The following is a 27,745-nucleotide window of genomic DNA, read 5'->3' on the forward strand; positions in this document are numbered from 1 at the left end:
TCTAGAGCTTAAGAGTATGTTCCTCTGAGGCTTTCAAGTATCGACTGTTGTGCTTTCCTTTACTGGGAAGATAAGTTCTCTTTGGGGAAAAAACTTCCATTTTTTTTAATTTTGTTAATGTTTTATCACTTTTTTCTTTGGGACAGTTATTTTAATCCTAGGAGTGTTGTCTTTTAATGAACTGTCTTGAGACTTAACTTACTTTAAAATGAAGCTCTCTTTTTGTTAGTTTAAAAGTAGTATAAAGTAACAGAAAACATTTTTTTCTGTGTAGAAATTGTGTTTATTTTGTATTGTGGGGCTGACATGGTATTTTAAAGTGCTTTTTACTGTATTTGTTCTGTCAAAAAAGTAACTTTTGTTTACCAGCAACGGTTGCTTGTCTTCGCTGGGTAAGAGGTATCATTTTTGGCTTGACCATTAAACAGACTAAAGGTTCCATGGTCGGTCCTTCTTCCAATCACAAAAAAAAAGTTAAGGAAACAGCCTTTTCTACCACAGCAGTTTAGCACTTTGCCTCAGCCCCAAGTGAGTGGCTCTGCTGCGGCCAATTGTTGTACCTCCAACAATTCATCTTTTATCCCAGATCCCTCTAGTGTAGCACCTACAACCACTATGGAGCAAGGGTTAGCCACATCGTCTGTGGCGGTCAGGGTCCAGTCACTGAACAAGGGAGAAGGACAGGAAAAATGTCCCTGTTGTGTTAGAATGCTGCACCCATCCCAGGGGAAGCACTTGCTGCCATTAGTAACATGGCAGGCCTCATTTTCCTTTCAAAAAGAAATGGAAAATCAAGCATGTATCTACTCCTCAAATTTCTTTGGATAGGTGTAGTTTACTGGATCTGGCTTAGGGTTTAATTCAGGCAATTAATCCTTATTGTAAAGTAGTTTATGGTAAAAGAAAGAGGCATTCACCTTTTTTTGAAGAGATTCAAGATTCTAAATCTGAACAGGAAGATGCAAGGATTGATACATTTTTTTCCTCAGATTTCTGATTCAGAATCAGAGGGCAGCTCAGTGTCTGATTCTCCCTGTGGGGGTTTCTCTTTCTCTGAGACTATTGCAAGAATGTCCCAGTCTTTTCAGTGAGAGAGTACTGAAGTTTTTTAGTCCCTCAGAAAATACGATGAGTTGTTTCAAAAGAATTTTCTAGGACACACACACCCATTTCTGGGTCACCAGCAGTTGTGGCGCCATCTTTAAACAACACTCTGTCCCCTCTAGTCCCATTCTACCGTAGGCTGCTGGCTCTGCTCGCGGTTTTGCCTAGGTGGTGGCATGTACCTACTGCAAGCTATTCCTTTCATCACCCACATCAAATGTATACTGAAACATTTCTGAACGGTCCATTATTACCCTGTTTTCAGCCAACAATCTCTGCGACCCTCTCTGCTCCTACCTATCCATAACTATAGTTAACCAAGCCTTTATCTCCATACCTTCCTACCTCTGAGCTTACCTTCAGTCCACTGATTGTTCTTCACAAAATTGCGTTCTTCCTTCTCCTTGGCTCTACCCACTCCACTCGCCCTGCAGGCTCACTCCGCTCCCCTACCCAACTCCCAAATTCCACCCACCCCCAGCACCTCTACACTTATAGGAAGATAACCACTCCCATCCTCTCCAATTAACCAATCAACTCATCTCACTCCACTAACTGAACCCAGCCCCTAAATGAAGATAACCACTCCCATCTTCTCCAATTAACCAATCAACCCATCTCACCCCACTAACTGAACCCAATCCTTAACCTTCAAAGAACCCAATCTTACCTACTATACTACTATACCTATCTGAACAATCACCATGCCAATCCTGTCTTCCTCTACCTTAACCCCATTACTTCTTCTTCTCAGCTTATCTTATCTAAATTATCTTACTACATCTAACACTTCTCACTCTCCCCCCTTCTACACAACTAAGATATTCTACAAACAACCCACAATCTCTTCAATCTTCATTTCCCCCTTTCTGTTCTACTACAATACTACACTATTCCCCTATAAACGCAGATCGATCTCCAGCAGAATGATACCCTTCCATATCAATACTACTCAAATAAATATATCAACCTACAAACATGAAACTAAACTATCCAAACATATTTGTCATTTCATCACTATCCTTCTCTCTGGTGACATCCATGCAAACCCTGGCCCCCTTCCCCCTCCTAACTCAGCTTTCCCCTCACATACACCCCCACACCCAGTAAATCCCTCCACTTCACAGCTTTAAATGCTCAAAGCATATGCAATAAAAACCAAAACCTCCATGCCTGGCTTCTCCACAATCGACCAGATATACTGTCCATCTCTGAAACCTGGTTAAAACCCCACATAAAAGACTCTGAACTAATACTACCCAATTACTGCATAATTAGAAAAGATAGAACAAACAAAAAAGGCGGGGGAGTTGCTCTGCTCTACTCATCCTCCCTCTCTGTTACTCCCTTTAACAAACCTATTCCACAATTTAATAGCGCAGAACTAATTCCAACCCTACTTTGGATAAACAAACATAAATCCATCTGTATTATTTCCCTTTATATCCCTTCTGGAGACAATGTCACAATAATCGAAGATATTCTCTCTTGGTTTTCTACCAATGTAACTAACAAGACCATCATCCTGGGTGATGTAAACATCAATTGGGACACTGCTCAATCTCCCACAAACCCCTCTAAATATAAACCTCTACAACTTCTCTCAGCTCATTAACACCACAACTAGACCTTCCAAGGACTTCTCTACTAGAAGTACCCTTGACTGGATTCTAGTATCTCATCCTCACTACATCTCTAACAGTAGAAGAAAACAAAAAAGGAGCGTAACACCATAGACATAAAACTGGAACTTTAATACAACAAAAACAAGAACAGGATAAGCGCTTTCGGCATGTGCCTTCCTCAGATCCTGAAAACAATTCCTACACACAACTATTTAAGAACCAGCTAACCAATCTAGTTAAAAGGCAATTAAGCAAATAAAAAATAAGGCAATGAAACATAGCAACACTTACTCCCCATTTGCATAGTGCACTTGTAACAAAAACATGTTTAAAGTAACTTAGATCCAAGCTTAAAACAAAACTACATTTTGTTAAATACAATCAATACAATTGTTGTATTAAAGTTCCAGTTTTATGCCTATGGTATTACACTCCTTTTTTGTTTTCTTCTAATTTGTGTACTGGAGCGTTCCTTGGTGGTGCTACTGGATTTTGGTACTGACATCTCTGACAGTGGTACTCTCCCTGACCCACTCAGTGACCATTTTCCTACCTTTGCCCACCATCTGTATTCCCCCTTACAACTATCCCATACCTATATCACTACCCGGTCCCTAACAAACTTTAACCCCAACATATTTACAACTTTGCTTAAACAAACAAACTGGAAACCTCTAAAATTGTTACTGCTAGATAACGCTGTTACCTATTTCAATACAACTTTCTTACACTTGTGTGATGCCCATGCCCTGGCCCAGCAATCAAGGAGCCTCAATCCTCACCACTATCACCACTGAGGGGTGTGTCATATAGGAGGAAAGGATAACAAGTACACACAGTAAAGTGCAATTTTCCTTAAGAGAACACAGAGATCACAATCAGTTCAAGGCTGGTCGCTCCCTTGCTGTCCAGGTCCCCAATAAGACTCCCCACTGGCCTAGCTATAGGGTCCAGATTTCAGTCCAGTGGGCAAGCTAAAACCTCCAGCACCCTCTCTGTCCAACCAGTGCTTCGTGTTCCTGCCCAAGTAGCTGACACACACACACACACACACACACACACACACACACACACACACACACACACACACACACACACACACACACACACACACACACACACACACACACACACACACTTTGAGAAGAGTTTATATAAACACACAGACACTCCTGGGGAAGGCTGGCACAGGTTCTCCAGCTGTGCCCCCTTTTCTCAAACTATACTGTAGTACCAGCTGCCACCACCCACTAATATTTATCAGCTACTCAAAGGCCCTTAAAAGGGTGTCCAATTATTACTGTGCAATATTATTATCCAATTGGTTGTATAGACCAGGGCTAAAGCTATAGGAGTGGCTTTGTACAATTTTACCAAAGGCATACAAGTACTCTAAAGAGCTTAAATTATCTCTACAAAAACAGCCACAGTTGAAAGGCTTTAAAATATTTAATAATAAACAGTCAAAATATAAGACAATACTTTTTACTACACAGTGCTAGTTAAGAGTTAAAAGATCACAGAGAAATACTTAAAATGATTCAGTAGTACAGTTCTGACATCACAGAAAAACACTTAGTCTATTCTTTCTAGTTTCTAGCTATTTCTAAGAGAAAACACAACTGTAAGATAAACTTACATATAGTAATAGTAGTAAGATAGTGCTGAGTTGGATGGTCAAAACAAAAATGCTTAATGCTCTCTGATTCTCTCTGTTTAAATTGATATTACAGTCCTGATTCACATTACATCATTCTTCACACTTCCTTGGGTTCCCAGGCTAACAGAAACTACATTTACATTATTCCCCTCTGGGCAGAAACCAGAGCAATAAAGGACATTTATGCATGCTGATATCATATCAGGCTAATATGTTAAAGTTTGTTCTGACAAATTGTGAAAGTATGAGAAATGTTTTATCTTCAGTTTTTTTTAATGTGAGGAGAAATCTGCTGTAAATAACTTACTTTCTTCTATTGCACAAGTCACTACTCATTGTCTGCAGTGTATATATGACTCTGTTGATACATTTTCAGGGTTACGGCTATTACTGCTGTTAGTGCTTTAAGGAAGTTTGAATGGGTGCATTCTCAGAATCTCCCAGATGACATTAAAAATGAGATCATAAATTCTCCTTTGGATAGCAAGTTAGTATTTGGCCCCTCTACTCCAGAGGTGATCAAAAAGTGTGATGCATTTTTGTATCTCCTCGTGTAATTTTGGCAAAGTACTGTAAACAGATGTTTAAGAAAAAAAAATGGCACAGGGGTTCCAAAAAGAAGTCTCAAACCTTCCAAAACCAAGGACAGTCCAACAAGTATGAATGACTGTTCAAGAGATCTTGTGACCCCCCCCCCCTCGCAACCTGGACCATTTTGTCTTCCAGAAAGTCTGAATCTACATTTTTCTCTTTGACAACAGATTGTTTCAGAGAAACAGGTTCTGAAAATCTTTCATCAAGGTTACTGATAGCAGTGAGAGGAAATTCCTCCTTTCCAGAGGGTTATTCCCCATCCTCCAGATCAGACTTTTTTGTTTCTACCTGTTCTTCATCACATGCTATACCAAGGAGTGATAGAACCAGTTCCTTCTTTGCAGGTGGGGAAGGGATTTATTCAGGTATGTTCCTAGTGACAAAAAAAGACAATGCTTGAATACCAGTTCTGGATTTTTCATTCATAAACCTGTTTGTGACAGTGCCCAAATTCAAAATGATAACAATTCACAATCTGTTATCTCTTCTTCCTTTTTAAGTTTCCTGGTAACACTAGACTTAAAATATGCTTATCATCAAATCCCTATCCATCCAGACTTCAGATGTTTCTTAATGTTTTGTGTGGATAGATCACATTGTCAGTTCTCTGCCTTACCCTTTGGACTATTCACTGCACTAAGAGTGTTCACAAAGTGCCTAGCTCCATTTATAGCTCACTGCAGCCTACTATTTAGGTGACTTGTCTATTTTTGCAGAGTATTTTTCAATGTGTAGGGAAGCTTTGTCTCTTTCTTAGGTGACAGATCTCTTACACAAGTTGGGATTTCAAGAGAACATTCAAAGGTCTTTCTTGACTCCCTCATGCAGGATTGTGTTCTTGGGATGTCAGCTGGACACCTCAGTTCAAATGGCTTTTCTTCCACTGAAAAAAATAGATCTTTATTTAGATCTATTTCTAAGGTTTTCCCCTGAAAAGTACAGTTGTGTACACTTATCATAAATGTAAATGTTCGAGTGTATTCACTGTTGCAGTCATTACATTTGGGTAATCCTGCTGGCAGGTTGCCCTCAGTTGGCCTGAATTCCAAAGTCCTGGATCCTGCATTGGCCACTGTCACCCCTTCCCTGACATCAGGTCATTGGGGGTATAAAAGATGCGGCCGATGCCATTTTCTTTAGTTTTTCTTGCCCCAGATGTCAGGTGCCTGCTAAAAGGGTTGCCAAATTTATATACATATAAATACATGCACCAATATAAACTTTACCTTCATCTACAAGCAAATACACCACATAGGTTGTATAAATCAGAGAAGGAAAGATAGGTTCCATCAGAAGAAAGGGGGATGGCAGGTGGGTAACCTGGACTGCAACAGTGAATACACTCGAACATCTACATTTATGGTAAGTGTACACAACTGTACTATGCTCTTCGTGTTTCACTGTTGCAGTCATTACATCTGGGTAGAGTCCCAAAGCTATGAATGGGAGGCTGGAGCTAAACAGCATTAGGAGTGGCTATGAGGCCCTGCAGAACTGCAGTGGCAAAGCCTGCCCTGGATTTAGAGTAGAGTGGCAGATGATAGTGCTTGGTAAAGGTGTGCACTGAACTCCAAGTAGCAGCCTCTAAAATGTCCTTGGTTGATACTCCCCTGAGAAAGGCTGCTGAAGTGGCTGCAGCTCTGGTTGAATGTGGTCTAATGCCCTTAGGCACTGGCTTGCCATGGTGTAAGTAGCAGAAATGAATGCAGTGGCCTATCCACTTTGAAATAGTCTGCTTTGAGATAGCCTTTCCTTGTGATCCTGCAGCATATGCCACTAGTAATTGTTCTGTGTTTTGGAAAACTTTGGTTCTGTCCAAGTAGAATCTAAGCTGTCTGTGTACTGCCAAAGAATGCAGAATTCTCTCCCCCTTGTTCTGTGGATTTGGATAAAAAGTTGGCAGATGAATAGTTTGGTTACAAGCCACACTGGACACCACCTTAGGCATAAATGTTGGGTTTGTCCTCAGAGACCATGTCTGGATAAAAGATTTTAAAAGGTTCCACAGCCATGAGTGCCTGAAGCTCTGAAACTCATCTTGCAGAAGTTATTGCTAGGAGCAGAGCTATTTTCCAAGATAAAAACTTTATATCAGCCGTAGCAGCTGGCTCAAAAGGTGGCAGGGTGAGTTTTTCCAAGACATAGTTGAGGTCCCATGCAGGCATTGGTGATCTTCTTGGAGGCCTTAAGTTTTTGGCTCCTCTGAGGTACTGTTTTAGTAAAAGATGAGAAAAGATTGGTGGCTCTGTATTGTAATGAGCCGAAATGGCAGAGACATGAATTTTAATAGATGAAAAAGATAGACCTTTGTCCAGCATCTTAGTTAAGTATTGTAAAATCTGAGGAATATTTGGCACAGCTGTATCAGTTCCTTGTGCCTGGTTCCAAGCACAAAATCTCTTCTATTTTCCAGCATAAGATTTTCTAGTACTAGGCCTTCTGGCCTCCAAAATGACATCCATCATAGCTTTACTGAGAGGTGTGTTTTGTATGACTACATTATCTGCCATGCTGCCAGGTTTAAAGTCCTGAGTTGGCTGTGCAGGATCTGATTGTTTTGCTGGGACAGTAGATGAGGTATCTGAGGTAAGGTCCAAGCTGGGCATTGAGATGAGCTCTTTAGTATTGGATACCAGTACTGGTGGGGCCAGTCTGGGGCAATTAGTATCATCCTTGGCTTCTCCTGTCTGACCTTTAGGAGTACCTTGGGGAGGAGATGCAGAGGGGGAAATGCGTATACTGATAGGTTTTTCCAGCTGAAAGATAGGGCGTCCACTTTCCATGCTTGTCTGTGATAAATCCTTGTGCAGAATCTTTTTAGTTGGTAGTTGTGAGGGGATCCCCATTTCCTTGTTATCATGCTGAAGACTTGTGGATCCAGGTGCCACTCGTGGGGATCCATGAGGTTTCTGCTTAGGTCATCTGCCAGAGTATTTTTCCTTCCTGGCAGGAATTGTGCCTGCAGGTGTACTTGGTAAGTCAATGTTGTGTCCCACAAAGTCATGGCTAGCCTGCAAAGAGGGTAAGAATGAGTGCCCCCCTGCTTGTTTATATACAACATGACCGTGGTGTTGTCTGTCTTTATCAGTAGTTGTCCTGGATGAAGTAGGTCCTTGAAGGCTGTCAGGACATTTTGAAATGCTAGCATCTCTTTTTGATTGATATGTAGATGCATTTGGTTTGAGGTCCATGTGCCCTGAATGCATCTTCCTGCCATGTGGGCCCCACAGGCATAATCTGATGCATCCGTTGTTAGTGTTTGCCTGGCTTGGGGGTAATGTGAATGGCTGTCCCTTGTTTTGGTGACAAGCCTTTGCCCACCATCAAAACTCCTGTTGCAGGCAGGGAATGAGAGTAATCATAGTTTCCAGGCTGTGGCAATGTTGAGTCCAAACACTTTTTAGGTACCATTGAAGTTTCCTCATATACAGTCTTGCATATGGAATTAATAGGATGCAGGATGCCATAAAGCCCAAAGCCTGCAGAATTTTTCTTGCAGATAACTAGGCCTTTGTTGCCAGCATTTTGAAAAAGGTAGTCAGTTGCCTTTGTTTGTCTGGTGTGAGATAAGCCATCTGGGCAGTTGTATTTAAGCTTGCACCCAGGAATATTATCTCTTGAGAGGGTACTAGTTTTGATTTCTTTTTGTTGACTGTGTACCCTAGGCATGTTAGAAGTCTTTTCACAAACGCCAGATGCTGTAGAAGAATGTCCTTGTTCTCTGCTTGAATTAGACAGTCGTCCAAGTATGGATATATCTGCATTCCTCTTTGTCTGCAGAATGCAATTACTGGTGCCAGGCACTTTGTAAAGACACTGGGCACAGTAGATAAGCCAAAGGGCAGTGCAGAGAATTGGTAATGCATTGAGCCAGCCTTGAATCTGAGGTATCCTTTGCATATTTGTCTGATGGGACATGCAGGTATGCCTCTTTTAGGTCTAAAGTCACAAGCCAAGCGTTCTTCCCAGTATGGGCAGAAGCAGTTGCAAAGTCAACATCTTGAATTTTGGTATATCCAGGAATGTGTTCAAAATAGATAGGTCTAGTATTGGCCTCCAGGCCTTGTCCTTTCTGGGTACCAAGAACAGTCTTGAGTAAACTCCTTGTCCCTGCTCTTGCTCTGGTACTAGTTGAATGGCCCTCATGTCCATGAGGGATGAGACTTGTTTTTGTGCCTCTGCACATTGATTTTTTGGCAGATCTGGCCAGCCGTTTGCCTTTGGCAGGGTATGGAAATGGAACTTGTAGCCTTGTGACATAATATTTAAGACCCACTTGTCCTGGGTTATAATGTGCCAATTTTGTGAAAAAAGTGCTAATTTTCCCCTTACGGGGGCTGCCAGGAGATAAGTGCTTGGTGCAGGCAGGGGGAAGTCACTGGGACTGTTTCCTGAATGGCTGTGATTTGTCTTCTCCAACTTTGGAGGTAGAAGCCCCCCATTGTTTTGAGCGGAATGAACCTTGCGCCTGGGATCTGCCTCTTGGGTGTCTGGGTCTGCCCCTTTGAGGTATGTCTGACACAGGAAAGGACCAATTCTTTGTTGGCCAGTGTCTACTAAACCTAGGTGGCTGTACTTGTAAAAAATCTTTGACCGTTTGCATAGATTTAGCTTTGTCCTCCATTTTCTTTAACACCTCTTCTGCCTTAGCACCAAACAAAGTATCATGCTGTAAAGGTGCATCTAATAATTTAACTTTAACATCATCAGGCAGATTATGTTCCTTTAACCAAGCATGCCTCCTAATTACAGAACCTGTAACTGAGGCCCTGCAGGAGGCCTCTAAAGAATCAAAACCACATTGCAAAGTATGCTTTCCAACTTGTTCAGCTGCATGCAATAAATCCTGCATTTCCTTGTTTTCTGCACATTGAGAGTTTAACAACATTTTCTGTTTAAGCAATGCCATGACATGTTGCTGATATTTGAGCATATGAAACTGACAGTTTAAGGCCCTTATAGCCAAGGTAGCAGATGTGTAAACCTTTTTTCCCCATCTATCCAGTGCCCTAGAATCTCTGTCAGAGGGGGTAGGGTTTTTTGCAGCAGATGCCTTAACTCCTTTGGTACCCTGAGAAATAGTTTCTGGGTCTGCAGCAGGGTTTTTAAAAAGGAATTTATTTGAGTCAGGAACACTGTAATATCTGTCAGGCTTAATAGGAGCTGGAGGTAAGGAGTCAGGGGTAAGACTAGACTCCGAAAACACATCATCTACAATGTCTAACACAGGTGGGATGGCTAGTGGCTTGTGTTGAGGTAGTAACAGGAAATCCCTGAGCCTCTTTTTAGATTCTGAAAAATCTTGGCTCTCCCAGTGGAAATGCTCCCTCATGGTATGTAAGGTTTCCCCAAAAGAATAGTCCTCTGGAGGAGAAGCTGAAGGTATAGATTCTTCAGCCTCAGAATCCTCATGGGGGGAAGAGAATATTCCTGATCAGAAGAGGAATCAGAAGAAATGGAAACCTGATCTGAAGATTCATAGTCAGTCTCTTGCCAAGGCCTCTTATCAGGAGGGGGATGGGAACCCCTGATCAAGGTAATCAAGTCTTCGGCCATTTTGAGCATCTGCTTTTTGAGCATGGAGGCCTGTCCATGTGGCTCTTGGGTTTGCTTCTTTGCCTTTGAAGTCAGTTTAATATATAGATGTTTAGGTCTGAATAAACCCTCAGAAGCCGGTGCCTGCTCAGCGGCTCTGGACCCATCTGAAGGAATAGTATCCGAGGCTCCAACACCTTGAGTTTCCAGTGGCATAGCCGACTCCACATGGGAGTCGGTAGCTGCCTGCAACTCTAAAGTAGCGGGTGTCAAGGGCTGCGAAAGCACCTCACTGAGAACCGGCGAACCGGCGACTGGCTTAGGAGAAGCTTCGTCATCAGTTTTGGGCCTCGGTTGTCTATCTTTTTCTTTTTCTTTGCATTTTTTGTGAACTCCGTTAGTCGGATGGCTATCTGATGACATTTCTGGATAATTAAACCTGCGTTCAAAATAGTTTAATGCAAAATCATACCGACGCTTAATAGTGCGTTGGTTAAATCTAGCACAAAACCGACAACCTGAAACGTTATGGTCAGGGCCTAGGCAAGGAATACAGTAAGAATGAAAGTACTTATGAGGTATTTGCTTCCCACAAGAAATACAATAATTAACTTTTTCTGACATCGGTCTGGAGCAAGAAAAAAGTTTCCCCAATGGGGTACTTAGCTTTATAGAAGACTTTGGATCTGAAACTCGAAAATCTCAGGAGTCAGCCGACCGGCACTTGCGAACTGCTTCTGCTTCGGGCACTGCGTGGCAAGAAAGACTAAAGAAAATGGCTTCAGCCGCATCTTTTATACCCCTGATGACCTGACATCAGGGAAGGGGTAACAGCAGCCGACGCAGGACCCAGGACTTTGGAATTCAGGCTGACTGAGGGCAACCTGCCAGCAGGATTACCCAAATATAATGACTGCAACAGTGAAACACGAAGAACATCTTTAGTCAGTGAGAGGGAATACCTCAGGATCTTGGTTCTCATGGCACCTATGATTCTCATGATATACTTAACAAGACTCTACATAAGAAAGATACACTAGTATGAGTCATGCAGTCTCATGTCAAAATGTTTCTGAAGGGGGGTTTGCATAAGAGGTCTCCAAGAAAACTGGTGGCACCTCCTTGGAATTTTGTGTTAGAGAAGATAACACTTGCTCCATTTGAACCAGCAAATTTGTCTGACTTCAAGTTCTTAATATGGAAAATAGTTTTATTGATTGCTGTTGCCTCTACAAGAAGGGTACCTGAGTTGCACAATCTTATAATGAGTCAGTCCTGTCTCATTTACCATAGGGGCAGGGTTTATTTGGGAATGAATCCTTCTTCTATGCCTAAAATGGGATCTGACGTTACTTTAAGCCAAACTATCCATCTCTCTGTTTTCTTTTCTGAACATAAAAATGAAGATGAAAGGAAACTCCATACAACTCAGGAACTATGTTGACAGAGCAAAATGTTTCAGATCTTCAGGACAATTGTTCATGACTTGTGAATGTAAGAAGAAGGGATAAACTGTGTCAAAAGAATCTATTTCCAAATGGTTGTCTAAAGCAATTACCTTTGGTAGGGTCAAGGCCCACTCTACCAGGGCCTTGGCTTCATCTATGGCTTTTTGGAAAGGGTTGCATGATAGAAGTATTCTAGAAGGTTCAACTTGGTCCTCTATACACAGATTTACATAGATTTACAAAGCACTATGAGCTTGATTCCTTCTCTAGGTCCAAATAAAGCTTTGCTAGGACCATTATCATGGAGTTCCCAGACTTTTCTTCTTCAACCTCCCAAACATAGTTAGCTGTAGTAATCTACCCGTATAGCTAAGGCTACTGCAGCAGTAATCAATATGATGAACATAGTACAGTTGCATAAGTTAAGTGTACCATAACAGTTTATTTTCGAATGATTACTGCTGTAGTAACCACTGTCTCCATCCTGCCATCCCTCTTGCATTTTGGTGTACTCTTTATGCCAGGGTGGGGACATTTCTTTTTTGTTGTTCTTAGCATTGTCCTTTCAAGGCTCAGCCTCCCTCTCTCTCTGCTGACAGGAAAGCTCTGAGGAGCTTTGCACCCAGACTTGTCTTTTAGTCAGCTGAGCTTAAGCTGCTTCACAATTTGGCAGAGTGAAAGGTGCCCTGAAGCCTTGGAAGCTGGCTGACTGTTACATTCTTTGTAGGATCTAACCTCCATATAACTAAGGCTATTGCAGTAGTGATCATTTGAACATCTACTGTTATGATAAGTTCATCTTACACAGCTGTACTTTCTTCATCAAGCATTCAACACAGCTTAAGAAGGTAATGAGAATAATTTCACACACCAATGTGAAAAACAGTAACCATTTAGTAGTATTCAGAGTGAGTGCATGACATTATATAACTAATTGCAACACAATACCCACTGGTATTGTGTTGCAATTAGTTATATAATGTCATGCAATCAGTATTCAGAGTGAGTGCATGACATTATATAAATAATTGCAACACAATACCCATGGTTTTGCACTTTCATGAACTGTCACTGCTTACTTGGTATCAAAATATACTGACATATTGTTACTATTCAGTAACTTTTTCTTTAAGAAAATGGCTCAAAATCCTAGCCAGTGGAATCCATACTGCATGTAACTAGTCAGAGTTAGAACCATTCAACAAACGTTTAAGCACTTTGATTGCAGTCTGGTAAGTATGGCTGTTCATATGCCCTATAACAGAAATTTCACAGCCCTCTTTTACCAGTGGCAGATTTGTACAGTAGCCAAAATAGATCAGTAGCTTGTAATCTAAATCTAAAGATTATAACAGACTTTTAGGTCACAAACTTGTCACACTGGCTAGACTGTACTTTATACAGGTCTTTCTATCAACACATAATATTACTGTATTTTTGTCATGCTGTACAGGTTCTTTTCAGATAGAGTTCAAGTAAATAATGCATTTATTAGAAAGACGAGCCTGCGCTCTAACTTACCTCCACAACGAATTTGTCCACTGCACCTCTCTCAAAACACAGTCTTCTCTCTCTCTTGTTTACACACAGGGATTTCTGCTGGGTACAAATGCCATCTTTTCCATAAAGTGCAATAAAGATATCAGCATCCGTCCCTGCTCCAAAAATGTTGCTGGTGTATACTGTGATCTCATAGGGGACAACTGGCAAGAAAAAGAAAGTAAATGAAATAAGAGGCAAAGAAAAGAAAGATAATTTTGTCTGAAGAAGAAAGCAGAATAAGTGAAGAGCTATCAACATTCAATCAAAATGTTCTGCATCTCTGAAGATGTGTGGCATTTATTTTCTGGTTTACACAGCTGTAGAATTGATTAAAAAGGCAAACACAGTTTGACCAACCCAGTGGAAGGGAGGTGCTGCACGTTGTCTTTTGTAGTACATGCATAACTATACTCAGCTTCCATGGAGATTGCATGTAGGGGGGTAAGAATGCACAACGCGGGGTGCTGTTAGCCATCAATATGGTTACTGTCCTCTACCTTTTCTAAGTGTTCTTGCAGAGGATGAAACAGACTACTGGGGTTCTGCCCCCTAGGGTATTGTAGACGGGTTCAGGCGCCTAGGCAGCGAGACATTTCCCCTGTGGTACATTTGAGTGGGGACAAAAGGCTGAAATGACATTCAGCTGCAGAGAAATATGGCTGTTTGCAAATTCCCTGTGGGCAAAGAGAAGACTGTGTTGTCATACCTATAACTTCAATAACCAAATGCACAGGGGGAAAATAAACAGCCATATTTCTCTGCAGCTGAATGTCACTTCAGCCATGTGTCCCCAGCCAAAATGTATCGCAGGGAAATGTCTCACTGCCTAGGCGCCTGAACCCATTGTAGACAGTTCAGACCGTATAATGCAGTTGCACACTCTGTTTACAGTACAGATTTAAGTAATCACCAAGACAGGTAGTGTCTTCACAGAAAACTTTAATTATAATAAAGTGTTTTCATCTACCTAACATACAGACATCAAGATGTGCTCAATATTAATTAAAGTTTGCTGTGTAAATGCTACCTAACGTTGGGTTATTAGTTCCTGTATTGGCAGATATTGGAGCCTGAATTACTGCTTTTGCTTTACAAGAGACACTTCAGGGCAGCTCTCTAGAGGCAAATTTTGCCTACAGTTGTCAGTACATGTGCATGACTTAATGTGCAGGATAAACCTTATGACTGCAGGGCACTATCCAGATCTTTTTATTTATTTTCTAGTGTCAAAGCTATGATAGGTCTGACGGGAAAGCAAGACCCACACCAAGTGTCACTTTAGGAAGCAGATTAATAAAAGGAGATAGGAGATAAATAAACAAGAAATTAAATAAAGAAAAGAAGAAACTATTATTTAACATTTGTTGACTTTGAAGTTTGACGCAGCTTATTTTCAGCAGAGGCCCGGGGAGAAACGTTCCAGATGCATGTCTTTAGAGTGTGGGAGGAAACCGAAGTACTTGGAGGAAACCCACGCAAATGCAAGGAGAACATGCAAACTCCACACAGAAGGCACTCCAGCTGAGAATCGAACCTCTTGCTGTGAGGTGACAATGTTAACTGCTGCACCACTGTACCACCCATTTGTATAACTGTCCCCATGGAAAACGTATCTAAACAGAAGGATGGGGAAGTTATGCCTTGCTCGAATCAGCAGGTATGTTGTTCAAAGTGATGCAGGCTAAATCATCTAGATGCAACAGTTCAAATGCACACTGAAATGAAAAAGACAGTCAAACAACATTCAATTGATTTATGAAGTTTTTCTGGGATACAAACCCTCCAGCACCCCATGCAGGTATAGAAGTTCTTTCTGCCTTTTTGCTGCACACTTTCAGTTTAATTGTCTTCCCTCCATCTGTCCAACACATCAGATAACTTATCCGAATGGGAAGATGACTGCACCATCTTTGGAATTTGGTCCTTGAGTTATGCACCATTGCATTCTGATGGTTTCCATTGCTTTTTCACACAGCACTTTATCATTCGTTCTAAGGTTGATTATGACCAATGATAATTTTACACTTCTGTCCTTTCTAAATTCACTTCTTTTGGCTTCTGTTTCCCACGGGTTTCACATCCTTGACTTGACTCAGACTCAGACTTAATACAAGCTGCACCCTGTTTGCTCTCACTGCAATCTGCTTCAGTTATTGCTAGATGTACGCTCTCTCTATCTGTATCTGCCACACAGATCTTGGTGAAAGTGCTGGAAGAAGTCACTCTTTCTAGAAAATTTCCGTTGTGGTATATGACACACAAATCCCAAGCAAGGCTGGCTACAGCACTGAAACATAACTTTCTAGTGCTACTGCATGTATCCTCACATTAACTGTCACCATCTGTTTTCAGTCAATAAGACAGGATTTTACCAGCCACAGCATTATGGAAACCATCTCCATGCCATTTCAGTCTCTCAAACAGCTTGCAGTGAGGAATACTGTTAAAGCCACACTATTCTGCTGTCTAGATGCAGTATATTCACAGGTTTTACAATATGCGCTCCACAGGTGATATCGTTACAGTACTGCATCAAGATAAGTGGCAGGTTATACGCAGAAATGAAAGATGGTGTTTGCTGTCTTAGTATCAAGAAAGTCTAAAAGCTTGCTCACCAGAATGCTTTGCACAAAATGTTCTAGAAAACAAATGAGACTAATAAAGCTGTGTAAACACATCTTTCTTTCATAGATCCTTGTTTGTGAAAAGAGCTGCCACTGTCACCCCAACATTTGCAACAACACAGAGGTGTTTAAGCAGAAAAGCCTCACAATTGAGTTAGTGGTTACCAACCATCACTGCCAATTTTGTAGCACCATGTAAGGGATCAGCTTGAATTCTTCAGAATTTTCTTTCTACATCTCTGCTAATCACTTGCAAATCCGTCTGTATGTCCTCATCCTGACCTACTTCCTCATGCCACTGCATTAACTCCATGTGTCCTGTGCAAAGACTCCCCTTTAGAACATTTTCAATATTTCTATCTAATTTCCACCATTATTCATTATTCTATCATCTCTCCACTTGCAGTGCTACAATGTCTTGCTGATTCCTTCTATGATCCTTGGTGTATCTGAAGAATTTCTTTTGCCCATCGTCCTCCACACCTGGACAGTGCCTTTGCTACTTTGCAAAGGATACGTTTATTTATTTAAAGGGATATATCGTATTTATTCTTTTACATATTTGTTTGTTAGCTGTATAGATTGTTTGATTCTAATAGACATTTTTAGTCATAGTTCAGGAAATAGCTAAGTTATTTAAGAAGTTACAATGTACATAAATATCAGGTGTAATATATACAACTAGTTTTGCTGTAGCTTTAATTAAAGGAGGAAGAAAAGTATACTTGGTTAAGACTGGAGAGACCAGTATCCCAGTTACAAAATGGTGGCAGGCAAAAAAATCAGATAAATCAGTAGAGTGTTACACAAGCAGCAATGCCTGACACAGTGTGTGTTAATGTGTAATTAATGCCTGCCCAGGCGGCATCGGGCCTCTACACCCAGGGACGGCCATTAATTACACATTAACAAACACTCTGGAGGGCATTATTGCGCTTAGAATGGGCTCTCTGTAAAACTGTTGTGTTTTACATACTTATTAATATTTTTTTTATTTTCTTTATTACTTTTGTATATATTTTTGATGTTAAATAGTTTGTCTGCCTAATGTTTCAAAGTTGCTGTAGTATATGTAAATCCTGTTAGAGGAAACATTTAACATCCAAAATATATAATTTTTAAAAAAATATCTACCTATTTGCTTTATTTTTTTGGTCACTTACTGCTAAAATCATTTACTGATAGTCATTGGAGATTGAAGTCATTAAATAAGTACATACATTTGACTTTCAGATTTTATTTCCTTCAGAAAAAGCAAGTTAATGTACTTTTTGATTTTTTTTAAGTATGACATTTAAGATCTGTTCCTATTTTTGAGCCTATCTATCCCCTTTATTTCAAACTTTATCCACATTTCTTGAGGTAAAAAGTCGAGAGGTATGCGAACCTCTTATCTCCTGCTGCCACTGGTCCATTGATCTCACTGTCTCTCCCTCTCCCTCTCTCACACAGACACCCCACCACACACAGACACATACACACTTGCACTTCAGAAAATGCATGCTAACAAAAGTCCTATTATTGAAACAACTTTGTGATTTTTTTTAACAGGAATATGTTCCTGTTTTGAGCCTTTGTTCTCCCTTTATTTTAGGTTTTATTCAGTTAACTTGATCTAAAAGCTGAGAGGTATGTAAACTTTATCAATGTTGCTGCAACCAGTATTAGATTACAATCACTCTTCTCTCTCTTTGCAAGCATGCAGTCAAACACACAGACAAAAACAAGCACACACAGAGAAACAGAAACACACACACACACACACACACACACACACACACACACACACACACACACACACACACACACACACACATACACACACACATTTTTTCTGTTGTATTTAGTTTTACACTTGCTAAACAGCAAAAGCACTACTTAACGAGTATAAAATAATGTCTCGATCTGATCTTACTTTCACTCACATGCACACATACACTTATACACACACAGGAATAAACACATACATGTTTTCTTTTAATTTTATTATTTTTTTACATTTTACACTCACTAAACAGCTGAAGCACTGCTTAGCGACCGTAAAATAATGTTGGCTGTTAGTTTTTCTTTGTATGAGCTCCACTGCATATGCTGCCGTGAAGCGGCGGACTCATTTTTCAGCAGTCAGTACTTGTACATTAATACCCTGCTGGAGAATGTTCGTTCTCCAGTCAGGGTGCTGATGTACAGTTCACCTGTTCTCTAAAGAGTTTTAATGCTTTCATCCCTCCACTACCACAAATGGTTAAAGTTTTAGTGCAAATACACCTTGCTTTTTCATTGAGGTAAGTAACAGTGAGATTGTTAAATAGTTAAATATTTTTCTTGAAGAAAAAAAATAAGAGGGGCAATGACTTGTAAGCTGCAGGGCCCAGATGGTAAATGAATTGTCCTTGGCATTTAAACAGCTATGTGTGGCAAAGAGGATTTGTTGTAAAATGGTTGAGGATTATACAGCATAAATTAGTTGAACAATATGTGCGAAGGGATGTCAGGTATTCAGGTATAGGAGCTTCAGCAGCACGTTACCAATAAAGCTCAATATCTAAATTATCTTTGCTATATTTTGTGTGGTAACATGCTCACCGGCTTTCTTCAGTCATCTTCCCGACTGTTTTTCTCTTACCATACTGCTTTTTCTTTTCATTAATCACTAATCTTATCATTCTGTTTAGTCAATCTTGTTTCACATCCTGTGCCTTTTTTTATTCTCCTCACACAGGACTGCCCAATTCATTTAATGAAGTTCACACTTCTTCAAGATTTCTCATTTCCTATAAAATTTGCAGTTTACTTCAATTTTCTAACAGATTGAAATCATACCTGGAGCAGCCTTAGATCTCTTGTGAAAATCCTAACAATTTGTACTGGACCTGATTAATGATAGAAATAAATCTGCAAAAGGTCTTAAGACAATATGATCAGCTGGTTCCATAACTATGACTTACAACTTACTACATCCAGATAAAACTCAAGGCTCTTTGGTATCTTCCCCAAGTCACACGGAAAATGCAGTCATTATAGTTATAAGCCATGATGGTGCAGCGGTAGTGGTGTCACCTCACAGCAAGAGGTTCTCCCGTTCGATTCTCTGCTGGAGCTCCTTCTGTGTGAAGCCTGCATGTCCTCCCCGTGGTCGAGTGGCATTTGAAAGACATGCGTGAATGGGCATGCCTTCGTTGAAGGTTGGGCGTCGAGCTGGCACCTCGGCACCATAAAAATCTACTGCCAATCATTAGCAGACCGGACTTCCGCTGTGGCGACCCCTAACTAGGAAAAGCCGAAAGAAGAAGAAGAAGAAAGTCAGTAGTTATACATTTGTGGGCATGAACCACAACCCATCCTTAAATTTGTATTATGTTTTTTTCAGTTATGTCTAAAGTTCTTACACAACTGAAACAGGTCTACAGATCTGCATGACTAGTAACCCTGAGGCTATGTCCTCTACAGCAAATAATGTATTAATTCCCACACTTGAATAGGCACACTTCTTAATACATCTAGGAAACTCAGCAAACATGCTGATCACACAATCATTGTAGCCTTTTAAACACTACCAACACCCACTGCAATCATTGAAAGTGTCTTGTTCCTTCTCTGCACAATTCAACAACAATTCTGTCTACTTTTTACCCTTAAATTCCAGTCTTCCACTTCCTCATAAGCCCTGTAATCCTGGTTCTTAAAGCATCTTTAATTTAACAAGATCCCTTTCAGACTAACTATTTTTGAATATGCCTATTCTAAAATTGCCATTGCCATCCGAAGTGCTTTACCCTCATCTCTCAAATCTCTGTCTTCTTATTCCATGTTCAGTTTGCCCAGTTCTGTCACTTTTCTAGTTCTACGATCTGCAGGTACTTTTCCACATAAACACCTTCCACTTGTCTTCCTATACTTTTTATTGCCTTTAAAGCAGAAATTCTTATTTATATCTGATTTTTGTTTCTTCCTCCTTCTTAGAACATCTTCCACAAGTTTCATCCATTTTCACCATAACATCAATGTTTGTTAATAATGTTTCTAGAGATGCTTATTCATATATTGTTAATTTCTATAGTTAGAATGTATTTATTTTGTTTTGTATTTCTGGCATTCTCTTGTATCACCAATAATTTTGCCATCAGTATTTCTTATACGCATTTCATTTTCTATATGATGTGTGACTGTAAACTGTATATTAAGCCAGATGGCTTAAGTCATGGCTGAAAAGGGCCCTCAAACCAGTCTGTTGGAACTCATCACTAAAATGATAATGGAACAGCAATGCTGCCCAATGGCTCTCTATTCATTATCTCTGTCATGCTATCTATAATGGTTAAGACTGGGGCCACATGATTCCTTTTTTTTGTTGGCCTTTTCAGACTCTACTCCAGGCCAGCTTCTATCAGATTTTCTGGAATACATTTCTTTGTTTACTGGCTGCTTTGAACAAAGACCGATTTGCAGTGCATGGCACCTAGCACAGCATAGTCTACAACCAAATGAAAAAATCCTCCTGTGTTCCTTTCCTCTCTACAATACACCTTGTGGGATCCAATCTCCCAGTGAAAGTACAACACCTGCTGCATGAAAGTAGCATCCTTCTTGCCTTCCCTTTAGAAATTAATGTGATCATAATCTTATTCTCCTCATCCATCCAAATAGATAGGCTAAATTCTTATCACCTAACCTTAAAGAAACCTCTAATACACACACAAACACTCATACAACCCCCGCACACACACAGAGATGCTGTGTGTATAAGTTCTTGAAATGCCAACAGTCAGAAGCCTAACCAACACATACCTGCATACGTGTAACAACTTAGCTTCCCTAATCAAGGAGATCCCTATAGTACATATTCCAGGGTTTAATTTGTAAACAACCATCTAGTCATTGAGATTGACTTTAAATGTGACAGTCATATTTGCTTTGGTTGACATTCAACAGAAGTCTATTCCATAGATAGAGGATGCACTGGGTTATGTACTTTCATAACCAACAGGTCCTATTTATATTAAAATGAAGAATGAGATTTTTGGAGTGAGTATTTATACTATCACCGGTTTTCTGAGCATGAAGTAGGTGTAGTAGGACAGCATCTTCCAAAGCATGGAAAGATGAGGGAAATTCAACATGCAGAAAACCATTTAAGAGGCAGCAAACTGACATGGCTTTCAGTCTGCCTAAGCAGCTTAATGAGTTTAGTATTTTATTATTATTTTTTTTGTTTTTGTTTTTAGGAAATTCTGGTGTTTTTGAGTTGGGCAAGGTATTTGGTGAGATACATACCAAAGAGAGCAGTGTATTCTATGATGATCTTAACAGGGGGAAAATACAGGGGAAGTATAAATTCCTTAGTTCTAGATGATTTTCCTCTGGTAATTATCTGTGCAAGGCAGACTGATTTCTTAAATATGACTGATACATTGGTGGTCAAAGGATAGGTTGTTGTCGATGAATGTGCCCAGGAATAAATGTACCATTTATGTGCTATACATTTAGATTGTTGTGTTTTGTAAATTAAATTATGCTACATTTTTGGCATTAAGTTTGTCAGCAGGAGGCATGGTCAAAGTCTTTTTGCAAGATTTATTCATGAGCAGGGGGGGGGGTTAAAAATGGTGCTCAGTTTGCAAACATGGTTAGTCATAGGCCTCTGACCTCTTCCATTGTGTCAAAGGAGTAGATTCCATGCCAATAAGGATGGGACCCAGGACTAAGCTCTGTGGGACACCTTTAGTAATATATCTTTAGTGTGAAAAAAGTAACACCAACCATCACTGTATGAGTTATATCAGTAAGCCATTTGAATCACCTGGTGAATGATGTAAGAGTTAATACTTAACAGGTTAACCTTATCAATAACACCAGAATGGTGATTTATATAAAACCCATACCAGATTGTACTGCATGAAATATTCCTTCTCCATGCTTTCACCCAAACTCTGGCAATCTCTCCCCCTCATCTAAATGACGTCTCTTATTTATCCACTTTAACAGCACAACTCAGAAGACACCTCCATCAAAAATCTGACTGTAAATCTTTTTCCACTAGACACATCACCTAAATCCCTCCTCACCTCCATAATTTTTACTTTCTCCTTCTGTTTTCAATTGCTACGTCCTTCTCATATTTACTACTAAAACTACCTCACATTTGTTTTTCTTCTTTGTTAATATTTACATAGTTTAAATTGTCAGTGGGATTCTCTACCTTCTGCAATTGCTCCATGATTTTGAATTTGTTCTATCTTATTTTTTTTGTGAATTTCTGTGCCTGCAAATGGTCTATTGTGATCAGTATACTATTCCAGTAAACGAACAAACTAACTAGCTAACAAACTAATTAAAAGTGCTTCCCAGGTCCAGGTAGACAGTGTGGACAGACTGAGCCTTGTCATGGCTCATTCAAAGAAATTGACTAAATTGAGTAAATAGGATCTGCCGTTTTCAATACCAGATTGAATGAGGTCAACAGATTGTAGATTTCCTAAGTCTGAGTACGATGTATTTCATGACCTTGCAAATTATAGTGTGATACTAAAGGGTCTACAGTTCCCAGAGTCTATGGTGTGGCTTCCCTTGTGTAGTTACACTATTACAGCAGTTCTCCAGTAATCTTACAAGTAAGCATTAGAGGGGTTACATCTGAATATTCTCATAAGGGGTCAAACAAATCTGAGTTATGCACTGACAATGACACAGCAGGTGTGCTCATGATAATTTTCAGTCTCTCTCTCTCTCTATCTCTCCCCCTCTCTCTAATGTTGTGACAATTTTCAATCTCTCCTATTCAAAGCAATGTCCTTTTTGACATTATCATTTCCACTGTGCACTCTTGCTTCATTTTAACTTCAGTTCTCCTTCTTGAAAATGAATCTAGTGCTTCCCTCCTTTTATGCCATGTTTATATATATATATATATATATATATATATATATATATATATATATATATATGTATATATTTTTTTTTTGCGCGCTGCTGCCTCATATCTGTCAGTCTTTCAAATACCGTTGTTGCACAATGACCCTATGCTTCTTGCTTCCTTTCTTGGTTTCCATTTTCTCAATAAGTAAACATAATTCCACTCAGTCTTTTTCTGATCTTCTAATGTACTCTTGCAAATATTCTGTTTTACTCTGAATCCCCAGTTTACCTCTCCCACTCCCTCTATACACAGTATTTCCAGAATGTGTTAATTAGTTTTCCAATACCTGCTTTATATTATTTAAGGCTTTTGGGGACCCATAGCTTATCATGGCAACCAATGAGCATAAGGCATATGGCAGAAGACAAAGCCTGAAGTGAATGTCAGTCTACCTAGTGAAACCCACAGATGCTTACTTTAGGCAGAAAAGGGTAAATGTGGGGAGTTGCCATTCCAACTACATGCATGTATTTGTGATCTTGAAAGCAACTGACATACCTAACAAAATCCTACAAAGATATAACAGAGATATGCAGATTGGTCACAGAAGAGAGATGACTGAGAAACCAGAAAATAAAGTACTATGAGGTAACAATGTAAACAGCTGCACTTCTGTGGCACTCTAGCAGCAGTGAGTTTGGTCACCTAGAATCCCAGAGCAACCTCCCACTCAAGTTTATGTCAGCCATAATGCAACTTAGAACCACAGCATTATTGTTTCAATTTCAAAAAGCCTATCCATGTTTTTTGTCTTACTAATTATATGTTGCCTTTCTAAACCTACTCTTTCCTGCTTTGATATCATTTTATGGTGCCTTTGTTCCCTATCACCAATTTGTCTTCCTGTACTGTTTGCTACATCAATGTTGCATTATCAGCAAATTAAGCTATTTATTTATTTATTTGCCATTTGTTTACCAGGAAAGTCCGACTGGGTCATGAGGTAACCATTTTCAGTGGAGACTATAGAGAAAAGTTCCAGATACATGTAGTTAACAGATTGAAAAAACTAGACAAACATAATAAAGTTATAACATTCAAGCACAGGTATGAAAGCAACACATTAGTTTTTCAGAATGAGAACTTAACAAACATAACAAAGTCACAGTGTTCAAGCATAAATTATATGGAAAGCCTGAAAATAGGAAGCTGCAGCATTATTTACATAACAGATGATTGTCATAATGCTTATTAATATTTTAGAGGTCATGAAATATAGTAACATATTATATTGGAGAAGGCATAGGATAATACGAGTAGAGAAGGGTAGAGTGTGATAGAGAAGAGCAGGGTGTAATGGATGGGATAGTAGGCATCGATGTGGAAACTAAATGAGTGTAACCTCAGGGGAGTATGTGGTATGTGTACAGAAAGAGAGGGTAGGGTAAGTTAATAGTGGGGATAGAGAGAGCAGAGGTAGAAAAGGGTATAAGACTACCTCAGCATGGGCTCATACAGGCGCAAGTCTTAGCTTTATTGAGGTATTAATTTTATAGAGGTTTTGAAGGAGTACAAGTTACTAGCAGTTTTGATAGTTAAAGGAAGGGAGTTCCATAGTTTTCCCACAGAGCAGGAGTAAAGGATTAGGCCTCCTGGGGTTTTATTTGGTTTATAAGTTGCGAGGAGTTGCTTGTCTTCAGATGTGAGATGTTTATTTGGGATATAACAGTTGATTAATGGGCTAAGAGCAGGGCAAGCTTGTGGGTTGTGGATAATTTTGCATACCATAGTAAATTGTATGCCCTAGAGGTAGAGGATGAGTTCAAGCCATCTTAGGGAATGTAGGGCTTTACACTGATGAGTTAGAGGGGTTGTGTTCATGGCAAATTTAGCAATTTTGTTATAGCGGATTTCAATTTTGTTTTGGCAGCTTTCTAGTTGGGTTTACATTTAGGTTGGATATGGACAAAGTATGTGTTGAATTTGGCAACTGTTTGAAGAGGTGGTATATACTGGGGTATTGACTGGGAATATTTTTATTTCCTGGGTTGAGTAGTGATGTTACAAAGTATCAGAATTTCTGAGGGTTGTTTTTGTGCTTATCTTGAATGCAGGAGTAGTATAATTTTTTTTGTCATGCAATATTTGTCTTTTTGTTTGATTGTGGAGTTGTCTATATAACTGAATATTTATGTTGTTTTTATTCTTCAGCTGGGCAGTCCATGTTTTGCCCTGTCTTTCATTAGAATTTTACATAACTTGGTGAGCTAAGCTGAGCATAGCAGGCCTCCTACCATCAGGTCAGTTTATAGGTCAATTTATAACTGACAACAATCACTTTATAGCCAGAACAAAGCAATTAACAAAGAGATGCAAGTAAAATAAGTTTTCTGTCATTTTCTGAGACTAAATACCTGGTATATGCAGTATAGTCTACTGGTCAAACAAAAGGAAACAATTGCCAACTTAGTAAGGGGTCCTACTACTTCACAGAACAGACATGCTCATAGGTTAGTACTAAGCTAACTGCCCTTGTGAGCCATTGTAAGCCTAGCCAATTATCCCTTGTGAGACTCAAACCCTGCACCTTGTGTTTGTAAGGCAAACACCTTAACCATTAGGCCACCCTTGTATTTAACTGATTAAAGTTAATACTCAGCAAGGTTCTTTATGATAAACATGCTTACATGAAACAATGAGAAAAGTCTCAGTAAACTTGTAGGTGTAGGGCCTTATGAGAGAGCTCCTGCAATATCAAGGTCAGATGTAATGACCGAGGCTATGAAACAATGAGAAAAGTCTCAGTAAACTTGTCGCTGTAGTTTAAAATTAATTGTATCCTTCTGTTGGTTAAGTGGGTGTGGTATTCATGCATAACAAAAATGCATACATTAGCTATTTATTGTATGCTACTAACTCCAAATGTATTAACTAAATAAATAGGTAAAATCTCACATGACTGGAAGTAGAATTAGAAACGTTCCTTGTCTCTTTCGCTCTTATGATACTGCTCACTGGACTCCAGTAAGTGCTCTGAAGTCCAAGGAAAAGAATCAGCAAGAGTCAGGGTGGGATTCACAGAAGGATAGCAATATGTGCAGTGCAAAACAGCACCGGAAGCATCCATGTGCAAGTTGTGGAAGATTCAAAGGCACTGCCAACATGAAAGCAAAATGGCCAAAAGTGCATGATAAATAGTGTGTGCAAATGAACACATAAAGGCATTTAAATAAGACACCCCAAGACAGTGAGTGACCTGGAATATGCAATACAGGAGGCCAATGTGGCAGAATAATTCACAGACATATCAAAGAGCAGCACTACCTGCCCACATCTACCTGTTTTGAATACAGTACTGGTCAAGTTTCAGTTACTGTTGTTGAGACTCCACTAGAAGGCACTGAGCTCAGTCTGAGGTGGGTGAAGTCCTGCGGAGTCAGCGAGTATAATGTCTTGGACGTGGTACTACAGGAACAAACCAAGAAGCACGCACGTAGGACAGAGTGCAAGGTCCAAACCAACCATGCGAAGAAACCAAAGAACGGACCAGCACAAGGATGCAGGCAAATAATGTTTATTATAAATTAAATACCATTAAACAAAATGAATAAGTACTTATTGAACTTTGTTTCAGCACTGAAGAAGGCTGTTTTTTCAGCAGAAACTGGTTTGCTTACTATTAATTTTGTTTAATGGTATTTAATTTATAATAAACATTATTTGCCTGCATCCTTGTGCTGGTCCATTCTTTGGTTTCTTTGGACGTGGTACTAACCAACATGAGTAGCCACTGTAGCACCCCTACAGTGTTATCTTCCTTGGTAAGATCAGACCATAAAGCGATCACCTTTGAAGTCACCATTCCCCCTGATCCCACCCCCCTGTCAGGTTCAAACAAAAAACTTTTCACTGACTACAATCTCCTGAGAGCAGGTATAAGCAGCTTTTTGGCCACCTTCCCTTCAGTAGGAACTAGCACTAATGTCCAAGCCTACACCAAAACACTATATGAGCACCTACATAGCTGTATGGACTCAGCAATACCTGACAGGATGAAATCATCTTCCTCAAGGAAGAGTAAACCTGTCTGGTGGACAGCAGCAATAAACAAACTGCATAATAAAAGGAAAACATTGCTGTCCAGGACCAAGGAGGAGCAGGTACCAAGTTGGAAGCAATCTCTCCTTTGTCTGAACAAGCAAATAAGGTCACTGGTGAAATCCTCTAAGGCTAACTTCGAGTCCAAATTGGCCACATCCACTAAGAGCAATTAGAAGGCTTTCTTCACATACATCTGGAGTCTAAAAGGTAATACCCAAATCTGCTCTGAACTGGTGATCAATAAGACCACTTACATAAACACCGAGGATATAGCTAACCTACTGGCAGACAGGTTTAATGAAAACAGGTTTCAATCCCCTGTGTCCCCCATCAGTAAACCAGGACATCCCCAGCACCTGCCCTCATCCCCTCATCACCAGGCAGAAGGTGTTTAATGCCTTCTCAAAGGCAAAAAATGCAGTCTCCATGGGACCCGACAACATCCCTGGCTGTATTCTGCATGAACTCAAGCATGAGCTGTGAGCTCCATTAGGCACCTTATTCAACCAAAGCCTGAGCCCCGGCTTTATCCCAGCTGAATGGAAGACAGCCACTGTGATCCCTCTACACAAAGGTGGAGTGTCCACTAACCCAGGCAATTATAGGCCCATCAGCCTAGCTAGCCTGATCTGCAAGGCCATGGAACGCTTTATCAT

The 27,745-nt window shown here is 40.0% G+C and overlaps 1 protein-coding gene across 3 annotated transcripts in view; it reads right to left on the reverse strand.

The window, feature by feature from the left end:
- LOXHD1 (lipoxygenase homology PLAT domains 1) overlaps positions 1–27,745 on the reverse strand; it is a 2,432,812-nt gene that overhangs the window by 817,773 nt on the left and 1,587,294 nt on the right. For all 3 annotated transcript variants that reach the window (XM_044082024.1, XM_044082018.1, XM_044082011.1), the window contains one exon: positions 13,488–13,669. In XM_044082024.1, the coding sequence (XP_043937959.1) occupies positions 13,488–13,669 (182 nt within the window). The remainder of the gene's footprint in view (positions 1–13,487; positions 13,670–27,745) is intronic.

Source organism: Protopterus annectens, chromosome 1.part1 (genome assembly GCF_019279795.1).
Source record: "Protopterus annectens isolate FY-2018-M chromosome 1.part1, PAN1.0, whole genome shotgun sequence".
NCBI lineage: Eukaryota > Metazoa > Chordata > Ceratodontiformes > Protopteridae > Protopterus > Protopterus annectens.